At 38.9% G+C, this 12810-nt stretch overlaps 1 protein-coding gene across 4 annotated transcripts in view; it reads left to right on the forward strand.

Moving 5' to 3' along the window:
• Positions 1 to 12810, forward strand: part of PTPRD (protein tyrosine phosphatase receptor type D) — a 2145247-nt gene that overhangs the window by 2062124 nt on the left and 70313 nt on the right. For all 4 annotated transcript variants that reach the window (XM_082611189.1, XM_082611192.1, XM_082611191.1 and 1 more), the window contains one exon: positions 6476 to 6599. In XM_082611189.1, the coding sequence (XP_082467315.1) occupies positions 6476 to 6599 (124 nt within the window). The remainder of the gene's footprint in view (positions 1 to 6475; positions 6600 to 12810) is intronic.

Below are 12810 nucleotides of genomic sequence, written 5' to 3' on the forward strand. Positions count from 1 at the left end.
CTATTGGGAGGAGGAAGGGGAGTGTGTCATGTGTCAAGTGTGTAGGTAGGGAGGCTGTGCGGAATGGTATGGCGTCTTGGTAAAGTTTTAGATGCTACATAGGGTTCATCTGGCACATCTTCAAGGGCATTGTTGATTGGAGAAACAAAAGTTAATATTATGAAATAGCATTCTTGTTCATAAATTCTGTGACAATGTAACATCCACATTTCATATAAATTCTTAAAAAGTCTATTAATCAACTTTTGGTTGAATAAGTCTACTTTACTTCATTTCCAACTTGCAACATTCTCAGGGGAGGCTGAAGAGGACCTGGTTAGGATTCTGGCTCAAGAGGGTCGAATTTTGATTTGAGTGACAAGAAGGAGGTAGATCCCAACTGAATGTTGTTTGGATAAACAGACACAGAAGGATGAGCGGAGATAATCTGAGAGTCAAGCTCAGGAAAACCAAATACTAACAGCAAGAAATAATTGAATCCACTAGGAAAAGGGTGCTTAATTCAAATTGCTTTGAATAATATTGGGGTGGACTCAGCTTAATCTTACAGTAGGAAGATACATGGTTATGATGGGGTGGCCAAAATTATAAGGTTGAATTGAAAATCACCTTCTGTATCACTCAAGACTTGTGCTGCTCTTTGTCCATTTTGGCCAGTCCATTCTTCCTTGAGAAGCTCTCAACAAGAGAAGCCAGAAAACAAAGAAGCAAAGCAACAGTGTCTTCATTAGCACTAAGAAAAGCCTAAACATTGGGTTTTGAATATTACGGTCTTATTCATCCATGATATCTTTGCCTCATTAACATGGATAATTGAAATTTGATCTTCCTCAACCAGTTTTTTTTTTTTTTGCTGTAAGCAGGCCTCTCACTGTTGTGGCCTCTCCCGTTGCGGAGCACAGGCTCCGGACGCGCAGGCCCAGCAGCCATGGCTCACGAGCCTAGCTGCTCCTTGGCATGTGGGATCTCCCCAGACTGGGGCACGAACCCACGTCCCCTGCATCGGCAGGCGGACTCTCAACCACTGCGCCACCAGGGAAGCCCAACCAGTTTGTTTTAATCTAAAAGATCTTCTTATACCTCATCTACTTTCAGTAGTTATTCTTCTTTACTGAGTTTACTGCTCTCAGCATTCTGACAAGCTCCAAAATAATGACCTATGCTGTGTATTGTTAAACATTCAGTCAGACAGATAGATACAGATGGATGGATATGTGTTGCACAAAGACAAGTCAGCATTATTTAATCAATGTTTGTTTGATCCATGTAAAACCAATATAAATGCAAGCTGCATCCCATCTGCTTTATCATCCATGTGAAGCCAACCTCATTTTTTTTTTTTTTGCGGTACGCGGGCCTCTCACTGTTGTGGCCTCTCCCATTGCGGAGCACAGGCTCCGGACGCGCAGGCTCAGCGGCCATGGCTCACGGGCCCAGCCGCTCCACGGCATGTGGGATCTTCCCAGACCGGGGCACGAACCCATGTCCCCTGCATTGGCAGGCGGACTCTCAACCACTGCGCCACCAGGGAAGCCCAACTAACCTCATTTTTAAATCTTGATTTCTTATGTAATTGCCCAAGAATGACACTGTTGGGCTGCACCCCTTAGGCCTACAAGGCCTGTACTTGCCCAGCTCCAAGACCGAAGAAGTAGCCCGGAGTCAGCCACCGAGACATCAATGAATTCATATAAGCACTTAGTTTCTCTTAATCCAATTAAACAGCTCATCCACAAACCAATCTTGGCCATGCCATTAAGAGGCAGAGACATATTTCTAAGGTACACATAGACATGTATCTATACAAACAAAGAGATTTCACAGTTTTCCTGCTAGAGTTTTAAAAGGCCTCTTTGTTTTTTTTCTTTACTCTCAGAGACCAGATGATTAAAGTTCCTGAGAACCCAGGTAGATCATTTACATCTCAAAGGTACAAGAAGAGAAATACCAATTCCCTCTAGAAAGCTAACTTCCTCTTAGGGCATATGCAAAAAAACAGTTTTAGAATGTCAAAAGAGTCCCATCTTGGACATTTTCAGGGATTTTTTTTCAGTTTCTAAATAGCCAATTCACTTTAAACAAATACCAGTGATAGACAGTAATACATATCATTCACTCACATTCACATGGCTTTCATAGGAACATCAATCAACATTCAAGTTAACCTTCGCCTCAGCTGTCAGCTCAGCCTCTTTGCCTTTCTTAATACAAAAAGCAACAGCCAGCCCCGAGCTGCGGCCACTGTTTTCCCACTGTAACGGTGGCCAATATCTCCCCAACAGCCTTGGGGTGTCCGTGAGAGTTCTGTGAACTCTCTCGGTGGGCCCCATTCATCAAGGCAGCCACTGCCAGGCCCCCGCATACTAGTGGACGGCCCCCCGGGGATTTCTGCCGCAACTTTCAGGATTATCCCAACTTTTGGGTCCCACATTAGTGGCCGACCACCCCGGGGATCACACTCGTAACTTTCAGGCCCCACTTGATAGTGGACGACCCCTACAACTTGCCATTCCCCGTCCTTCCTTCCCGACATCTTGGCGCTCACGGGAGTTTCCTCAGTCTCCTGGCCACTCCGCCAGTTGCTGGGCTGCACCCCCGTGGGCCTGCCAGGCCTGTGCTTGCCCAGCTTCAAGACTGAAGAAAGAGCCCGGAGTCGGCGACAGAGACGTCAGTGGTTTTATAAATGGGGGTACTTACAGGTCTGAAGTGAGGTCCTGGAGCGACATCCCACCAAGATCAGACAGCAGACAGCAGCGGGAAGAACAGGGCGGCAGCCTTCGTGATGGGGGGAGGGGAGGTTACCAGTTAGTGGGGAATTGACTTCAGGCTGTCTTTGTTGGTTACTAGGGAAACTAGCAGAGGGGCATGCCCCTCACCGCCCCTTTGATAAGCTATCAGGTGAAGATGTTCTGATCTAAAGAGTAGAACCATCACCAGCTGGGGCCTGGGGAAGTATGTAGGAAGGTCAGTCCTGTGAGCAGGGTGTAGGTGAAGCAGACAGTGGTCGATCAGGGGATGTACAGAGAGCAAGAGAACAGCCATCTTGGGTGGCCTGGTCATACACACAGGATGATCAGTTGGAAAGAAATATCATTTGGACTGATGAGATAAAGGATAGTTATGCTGAAGTCTGTTTCATGTGTTGGGCTTCTTCACTTTGCAATGGCTTTCTGGATAGTGAAGTAGCACCGTGGCTTAGTAATTACCAGCTGTTAATCATCAGTGAGCTTTGAAATCACCCAAACCTGGGTTTGAGGGTAAATGTATAAATCTAGCTGTATGAGCAAATTACTTAACCACCAAAATGCCTGCCACAGAGAAGTCCCTCAGTAAAATTTATTGAATTAGTCTTTCTTTACTTCAGTTTCCTTGTCTACAAAATGGAGAAAACAACAATACCTACCTCATAACATTTGTGAAAATTAAACAGGATACTTCATGTAAAGCATAATGACCTGGCAGCTATTATATTATTATCATTATCCGATTACCTACAGATCTTTGTCTCTTGGGTCACACCTTAAGCCTAAACATATATTTTTTTTTTTTTTTTTTGAGGTACGTGGGCCTCTCACTGCTGTGGCGTCTCCCGTTGCGGAGCACAGGCTCCGCGGCCATGGCTCACGGGCCCAGCCGCTCTGCGGCACGTGGGATCTTCCCAGACCGGGGTATGAACCCGTGTCCCCTGCATCGGCAGGCGGACTCTCAACCACTGCGCCACCAGGGAAGCCCTAAACATATTAACATATGTGATATACAAGCTTATGTTTCCATTATTGGTTTTTAAACTCTTCTATTTAGATATCAAATACATCATGCAGACGGCTGCAAATGTGTGGCAAGAGTGGAAATGAACATGAGTTCACGGTGTCTTTGAGTTGGTAGATGCAGTTCATTAGTCTAATTAAATGCATGCCATTTACACATACATGAGTGATCGTAATCTGAGGAACAAGGCCATCAGAGGGAGTAAGGTCTTCCACCAAAGGAATGACTGTATATCAGTGAGCTTAGGAGCTTCTTGGGATATTTCAGAGAATGATGTGTAGGAAGCTTATGTACTCAGTAACGCTTATCAGTGTAAAGTGGAATATCAGTGGTAGTTGTACTTTCAGGATCACATACTTAATTACTTAATATGATAATAAATGTTAAAGTATTCAACTAGTAATGCACAGCACATTGCAGTTTCCATCGTCTGTTCTCTAACTCCCATGTTAAAAGAAGGAATTACTCCATGATTTCTCTTTATGAACTTTTCTCAGCAACAGTTATTCATCAGTTCAATTCATTTAAAAAATAGTTGTTAAACCATTTATTGAGGGCTTTGTAGATGCAAAGATGACTAAACGTGTCTAGGTAGGATGGTGGCTAAGGACTCCAGAATTTAAACTGAAGGTCACCCAGAGCCAGTGGAAGCTCTTAAACAGGGTCCTAACCTATCCAGGGCTGTGCTTTAGAATGTCTACTTTGGTATGAAGAATGGATTGGAGTGCGAGTTTAGAGAAGGGATTCCAATCAGACGTCAGATACTGAAGGACTGGGATTTAGGGAATGATAGACTTGGGATGGATTTGAGAATTTTTTAAGGCAGGCTTGGTCACTGAATGGAGCTGCTTTGTGTGGAGAAGGCTCAAGGTTGACTTGAGGGCTGCCACCCAGGCATCTGAATGCTTTAACTCCCTTTAGCTCATGGCATACTTGGAGAGGAGTACATTCTGCAGAGGAGATGATGAGCTTCCCTGGAAAAGCAAACTAGAAAGACCCCTAATTACTTTATTCGTTAGACTCTAAGACGTGGATAATTATTTTGCTGAGTACTGTTCAATGATTGACTGGTTTATATACAGATTAGCATAGGCTAAGAAAGGAAAAAGCGTTTTATAATCCTTAGTAAATTAGAAGCTGCAATCTATACTGCTGAGAATTTTTGTATGTTTGGAGGCTTATTCATGACTGTTAATAGGCTTGACTCCTTACACTTGTGAGTTTTATTATCGCGTTGAACTCTATTCATTTTAACACAAATGTGTGCGTCCTTAATATTGTGACAGCTGTTGGATATATTTTACTTTTAAGTTCTACATATCCACTAAAAGCGTGGAAGATATCCAGTATCAAAAATAACTTAGAAATTTTATGAACATAACAAAGTGTTTTTACTTTTTAAAGAAGTTCATCTGTATGTAAACCTAATTTATCACTAATTATGTCTGAAAACTTGATTTTGATCATTGAAAATCATGTTTCTATAATTACTGAACTCATATTTCCATATACCATGAAATTATGTCTTTAAAAAATGTCAGTATGCTATGATGAAAGAAAAAGCATTTTGATTTCCATAACATTGCAGGACATTAAAAAGTTCCCCAGAGGGCCTCCCTGGTGGCGCAGTGGTTGAGAGTCCGCCTGCCGATGCAGGGGATACGGGTTCGTGCCCCGGTCTGGGAGGATCCCATATGCCGCGGAGCGGCTGGGCCCGTGAGCCATGGCCGCTGGGCCTGCGCGTCCGGAGCCTGTGCTCCGCAACGGGAGAGGCCACAACAGTGAGAGGCCCGCATACCGCAAAAAAAAAAAGTTCCCCAGAGTTTTATATCAAAGCCTGAATTCAGTCTCAAAATAATGGTTCTGCTTTAACCATAAAGAACTTTATATATTACTTTATACCTGTGAAATATTTATTTTAGATTATTGAACAACTTTGGTTGAACTAAGGCATCAAGGAAAGACATTAAAAATCAGAAAAACTAAGTTTAAAATAAAGAATAAAAAGCAAACTTTGTAAACATGATAACACATAATGATAACTTAAGAAGCGATGAGACCCTATCTGCATTAGATTATAAATTAATATTCTAAGAAGATTATTTGATTTAACTGACCTCCCTTCTTTACTGTTATCCTTAACTGTCTGAATTGTACAAATTGCCTTGTGACAGTGGTCATAGTATGTTTTGGAGAAACAGACAAAATTTTAAGTTGCCCTCAAGATGTGAGCCTGCAGGTGAAGAAAGAAGAGCCTGTGCCTAGTGAATCCAGTGAATGATCAGTCAACTTAAAGAACGAGGTTAGGTCCACATAGGAAAGGGTAAGCAAGATAAAATAATGTTCACAGAACTAGAGAACTGGAGGGAATATTGAACCAAGATAACTTGTAAACTACAGCAGCAGAGAAGGAAATGGAAAAGTGAAAAAAAAGAAACCAACCTGCCTTTCCACTATTAACAGAACACCTATATTGATTTCTTTTTTCCATTTTAATCAGTGTTGGTGACTATCAGTGTTTTTTCCTATGATTAATCATTTCATCTTATGCTGGTTATGTTAGTGTTCAGCTTCACAGCTAGAGTCGTCTTGATGAAGTGTAGCTTCAGAATATTCTTTTTAAATCGTTTGTTACTTGTGATAAATGCCTATAATCTGATGTTATTCAGTATTGATTTTATGTATGTGTGCTGTTTTTCTTTTAAAGTCAATTGACCCTGGCCAGCAGTTCACATGGGAACATTCAAACTTGGAAGTAAACAAACCAAAGAACAGATATGCAAATGTAATCGCATATGATCATTCCCGAGTTCTCCTATCAGCAATAGAAGGTAAGGAAATGCAGATGTTATTTACACCTTTATTTTCATGGGTTTAAATATGTGCATGAAAATATAGTTTTAACTAGGTGTTCGGCCATCTATGAAAACAGTTACTTAAGATTTAGGCGCTGCTTGTTCTCACTTTTTCTTTTTCATACAAATATACCAATCCTTGAGCACACAATATCCTTGACACCATGTAACACAAGGGCATTCCTCATTACCTCTTGCTTCTACCCTGGATGAAAGATTTCATAACGCAGTTCATGTTTATATAGGGGAAGCAAATTGAGGTTGCCCATTTTCCTGATGGTTGCTGATGGTTATGAATAAACAGGTGATTGTCAGAAGATGCCCATAGACTGTTACTTAAAAATGGTGAGGGGTTTGTTTGTCAATAACTCTGGATAACCACTAGGAACAGTCAAAAAGCTAGGAGTGGTGATGTGATGATTAATAAAAATTAAGCACATTAGAAATGTCTAGCTCATCTAATTTGTGGACTGCTTGGTAATCTCTCTCACAATTGTAGTAGTAAGGAGTTTATTCCAGAAGGAATGATTTCTCCTAGAAGATGAGGATTATTCCTCAAATATACCTAGCTTCTCTGAAGGATTCATGAGAGTATTATCCATTCACCCCTTTCCAATAATAAATCCTTCTCACATGGCATATTAAAGACACTTAGGAGCTCATGTTCAGCACTCAGCATTTTGTTAGTCTTTTGTGGCCATGGTAGTGCACTGGATTGCTTTCCTTAGAAAGTAGTTTACAATGTCACTTAAATCCTAACCTGGACTACCAACTGCCACATACCACATTCATCCTCATTGGCATTCAGAAGAGCTTTGTGGCTTTTTCATACTTGAAAGTTCACTGCTTACCCTCTTCCAGATGTTTTATAAAACATTAAATAGTACCAGCTTCAGACCCAGACCTTTTTAGTACCTTACAGTTGAAACATTTTCATCTATAGTTGTTCAAGTACCTTTCCCTTTTTTCTGCCTCTGAAATCTATGATGACCACCACTTTATCTCATAACTCTGACCAAGTCCTACCTGCCTCCCTAGTATTCAAAGTTAATTTGAAAGTGAGACTCTGCTTAAAAGCTTTCCCAGTCAGCACCAAAGGCAACAACACATTGAATTCCAATTTTGGAGGAATAAGAACGACCTTTTGGCATTTGAGCAAGTCCATACCTCAGTCCCCGTTTCTCAAAATGCATTATGGTATTATGCAGCATAGATATATTTTGTAAAATTCTCACAATCAATTTTACTTTTGATGTTGGAAAATGGCTTAATCCCTTTTTGAGCCAATTAAAGATGCTAGGTGTTCAGGAGTTAACTTTTTTCCATATTGAAAAAATTGATCAGTTTTATCAAAGTTTCACCAATGCTAGTTCAAGCAGGATAGTGCCAAATAGGTAGTTGCTTCTTTTGAGGTCCTGTTTAAAAACTGTAAATGGTATATGTGAATGATTAGCATATAGGGTTTACAATTTACCTATTTCCCATCTTAAAATGTAAAACACTATCGTAGCAATTTCTTGTCTCAAGTCTCTTAAATCATAGCCATAGTAAATAAGAAACTAAACCAAGTCACACATAGAGGAGAGAAATCTTTTTTGTCATTAGTGAAGCAAGGTAAATTATAAAAATAAAATAAATTAATGTAAATTGAGAACCCAGTTGGCATGAACTTGGGTAGAGAACTTGTCATTCTGCCTTTGCTGTATTGTAGCATTGTTTCCACTCAGAATTAGGTCATTCAGTACTACCACTTCCCTGTACTTTTGCCTGCTTTGTCATTATTTTCCTGAACGTGTTATTTTCCACCATCTTAACAGTAAAGTATGTCGAAGGACAAATAATGTTCCTCCTTGTACCTTTATTATGATAGTTGGAAACTATGTACATTTCATTCCTATGCTATTTTTACAGTATAAGAGTCAAAGCAGTTGAATCAGACTAAAACCTGCCTTTTTATAGCTCTGTGCCCACAAATACACCCTAAATCTAGAGATGACCTAGAAACCAAAAGTTTTTCAATTTTAAGTGTTATGCAAAAGGTTAGAAGCATTTAATTGAAGTTTATGGGCTATACAGAGAGCTTTAATCTAGATTACAACCATGAACAGCATTTTATCTTTGACTAAGTCCTAGCCAGCAGATATTTAAGGGGAAAAGCAATCATCCTATATCTTTTTTTTTCTTTTTTTTTTTTTTGGCGGTATGTGGGCCTCTCACTGTTGTGGCCTCTCCCATTGCGGAGCACAGGCTCTGGACGCGCAGGCTCAGCAGCCATGGCTCACAGGCCCAGCCGCTCCGCGGCATGTGGTATCTTCCCGGACTGGGGAACGAACCCGTGTCCCCTGCATTGGCAGGCGGACTCCCAACCACTGTGCCACCAGGGAAGCCCATCCTATATCTTAAGCACAGAAAAAAAATACCAGCAACTGGAACCACAGAAGCACTAACTGAGGCTTCTCCTATAAAGGGAGCTTTGATAACACAGAGCCAGATTTTTAAAGTATATTAAAATGTTAAGTGACTTCATGCACAATTTATAAAATGTAACGTGCTTGTTTTGGGTTCTACCCATGGTGATAACTTACATGACTGTGGTTGAGTGTTTTATTTGGGGCGTTTTTGTTGTTGCTCTTCTCTCAGTGGTTCTGATCACTCTCTTCATATTACTTTGCAGAGTGATCTGATGACATTAAAGAAAAAAATGGGTGTTGCCACCGTGACTCGTGTTGTCTTTATCTTGGTTTAATAGAGCAAAACTTTTAACATACTTCCACTGAAAGATGACAAGGGAAAAACTTAAAAGAATCAGGAATTGTGTATGGGCACCAATGTGCTTACTGAACCCCTTGAAAATAGTGACACTTCATGACGTGTTTCCGAATTATAATTATTTTATGTATGCTGGGGAAAATGCAGAATAAATTCAAGAGTCCTAATTACAAAATGCTCACAATTGTTGAATTAGAGAGTAAGCAGTATGAAAATACAATTGAATTTTTGACCAATGCAGTTACTGTTGGGATCCCAACATGTTTAAGCAGTTCTTAAGAGAAAATAGTAATTCCTGAAAAAAAGGGATGATGGGATTTATTTTAATGATTTAAGATAAATGTTGTCAAAGAAGACTAAATGGAAACTAATATTTATATGTGAATAAAATAATATAAAATAATATGCTTAATTTTATAGATGCCAAAGTTGTCCAGAAAGTATATTTTTATTAAAGTACGAAAAGAGAAATGGACAAACCAAAAGATGAAAAGCAAGTTTGGGTCACAGCTCTGTCACTAAGTAGTTATGTAACCTTGACTTCTCTGAGTATCAATTTCCCCAGTGCTAATATCTTTTACTTTTGAGTTCTCTAAGAGTTAGCTCTATGTAGTTTTCATTTCAACTATCTTATTTACTGTACTCACAACAGTCTGATGAAGCAACACTATAAATATTTTGATACACATAGGTATCCATGTTTAGATATGAGAAAACTGGAGCTCAAACAGAGAATCAGCCCTGACTTTCTCAGTGTAAAAGGTGAACAATTAATATAGCTTAAATTAGAATTGAGCTCTTCTGATTCCTCGATCCAGGCTTCCATAGGCCCACATCACTCACACTGCTTTCCTACTGATACAGGATGTGACTGTAAATAAGTAGCTTAGCATGGATCCGAACACCCAGCCTTGCCTTTTTACCTAAAAAGTCCATTTTATCATTTGGAATCATGGATAACACAAACTTCACATTAAATATTTCATTTCCCTCTTTATGGCCTAACTTTTCTGAGGCAGTGACACAAAAGGGGGAATCATCAGTGACCCAAATGCATCAGAGTCCTACAATTGCAGAACGTTACGTCTGTCCCTCACAGGTGATCTACTTAGCTCAAATATCTTTTTTTATATCTTCAACTTCTTATAAACTCAGGGATATCAATTAGTGGTAGATTATTAATTGTACTGCCTTGTAACTATCAAAAATTCAATCTAACTATTACAGTCCTAGATAAAAAAAGTTTTGTTTTGTTTTTTTTGTAAAATAGAATTACTCTTCACTGCTGACAGTACTACATTTCTATTAGTAGGATTATAATTAACATTTCACTTTAAAAGTCATGTTGGCATGGAACTTTTTAAAATCGTTGGCCAGGCCTAAATATAGAGCAAAATTTAAAACCTCCTTTTAAATTTGACAACAAAGACAAGACGTTATGATAGACATGACTGTCTTGGTATTTACCATGTGTTGGGCATCGTGTCATAGATTTTTATATACAGTGTATAAAATCATGTATAGTTGTTATTTATAGTATTCAGAACAACCTCAAAAGCTAGTTGTTATCATCCAATTTAATAGACAAGGAAACTGTTAAACTTTAAAAAGTCAAGTAACTTGTTTATAATCATTAGCTAGTTACTGGCAGAGCCAAAATTTTAACATATGAGTCAGTTGGACTCAAGAAGCCTCTTCTCTCCAATAGGTCACTTAAGACTGTAGCCACCTTTAAATCATAATGACCGAGCCTATACATATCAAGCTAATTCAAAAACTGCCTTTTTGGCTGGGATGACTGTCTAGGAATTTTGAAATATACATTGTGAAACACTTATAGAAATCTTAGAGCCAGAGGTCTTCAACTGTGTTCTTAGACTTCCGTCAAAGTGAATTTTTCCAAAGAATAAGCAATATATAAATGGCTTTCAGGTGGATTTTTTTTATTTGTTTAATATTACTTTTTGAGGTATCTTAGGAAGAATACGAAATAAGAAGACAGAAACTAAATCCCAGTTTTAGCAGCTATGTGACCTTGAGCATGTAACTTAGTTCAGTTAACCCTTTGGGGGGAGCTGGTTCCTTTTGAGAATGTGATGAACATTTTAAATCCCACTTGCAAAGAAAAGGCACCTACACACTTTATCTTTATACTAATATCATAGAGTTCACAGACACACAATCTCTTTGCAAGACCATTCTCCAGTTTAGGGGCCCCTGACTTAGTGTCTTTTGTTCTGGTTCTTCCTAAAATGAGAATGTATAAGATCCTTCCTGATATTCCGAAAATTCTGAAGGTTGATTCTAAATCCGGGGATCATAGATAAATATTAAATCTTGGACATTAAGAGATTACTCTTTTGAGGGGAAAAAAAAAAAACCCACACATTTAATCCAGAGGGTTTACTCAAATAGAATTGTTGGCTGGTATGTGTCTCTCCTGTGCCAGGTTTAAATGGTTTTATCTAAAAGAGTTAGAAATGACAAAGAATAAAGCGCTTCATGCCATATGCATTTTTTAACACCAGTGCTTGTTAATCTGATAAAGGCAGCTTAGTAAAATATGGGTTTGTTTTATTTTTTTCTAGTTTTGGGGGAATATATATTTAGTTTCAAACCATAAATATGTTTATTCACTTCATCTCTATAATGAAGAGGTACCTTCCTAAAAGGGCCTGTGTATTTTTCAAGAACTACTTTCCTATTAAATCATCTTGCTTCTGAAGAGATTGTTTGGACAAGTTACTGTGCCTTGGTTTCCTCATCTGTGCAATAGAATTAATAGTAATACCTACTTCCTAGAATTATTAGGAGGATTTAATGAATTAATGCATGTAAAGCCTTTAGATGAGTGTTTGGCACAAAGAAAATGCCTAATAAATATTGGGAACTATTAAAGTTATCATTGCTGTTATGAATTTTATTACTACTATTGATAGATCCGTTTATCCACAGATGGAATTTCTTTTGTATATGATCTATGGAAAAATTAATAATATCCAAATGAGAAAGCTGCATATATTTGCAGCACTCTGTGAAGCAAAAGAAAATATTGGTGCTTGATACATGGAAACGAGACCTATAATAGCATTACAGATTTCAACAAGAGGAAGAATGTGTTCTTTTAAATGGAAATCCAAAATATATCATCTGCTGTTTGATTTATATAATAGGAGCAACTCAAGACAACTCCAACTGTAAATAATATAGATGATGTTACAACAACTTCATTATCTGTGAGATGCGCAGTTTAGCACCTTTAAAATGAGGAAGCAGCTCACAGAATCACTGCCCCTAAGATAAATCTAAATTTAAAAAGTAAAGAGAAGAAACTACTGATATTCCCCTGTACTGTCGGTTCGCCATCTGCCACCACACTTGTGCTCTACGTTTAAGCCCTGTCTTAGCTTCTTCTGTA

The sequence above is a fragment of the Mesoplodon mirus genome (assembly GCF_964341445.2).
Source record: "Mesoplodon mirus genome assembly, chromosome: 1".
Taxonomy (NCBI): Eukaryota; Metazoa; Chordata; class Mammalia; order Artiodactyla; family Ziphiidae; genus Mesoplodon; species Mesoplodon mirus.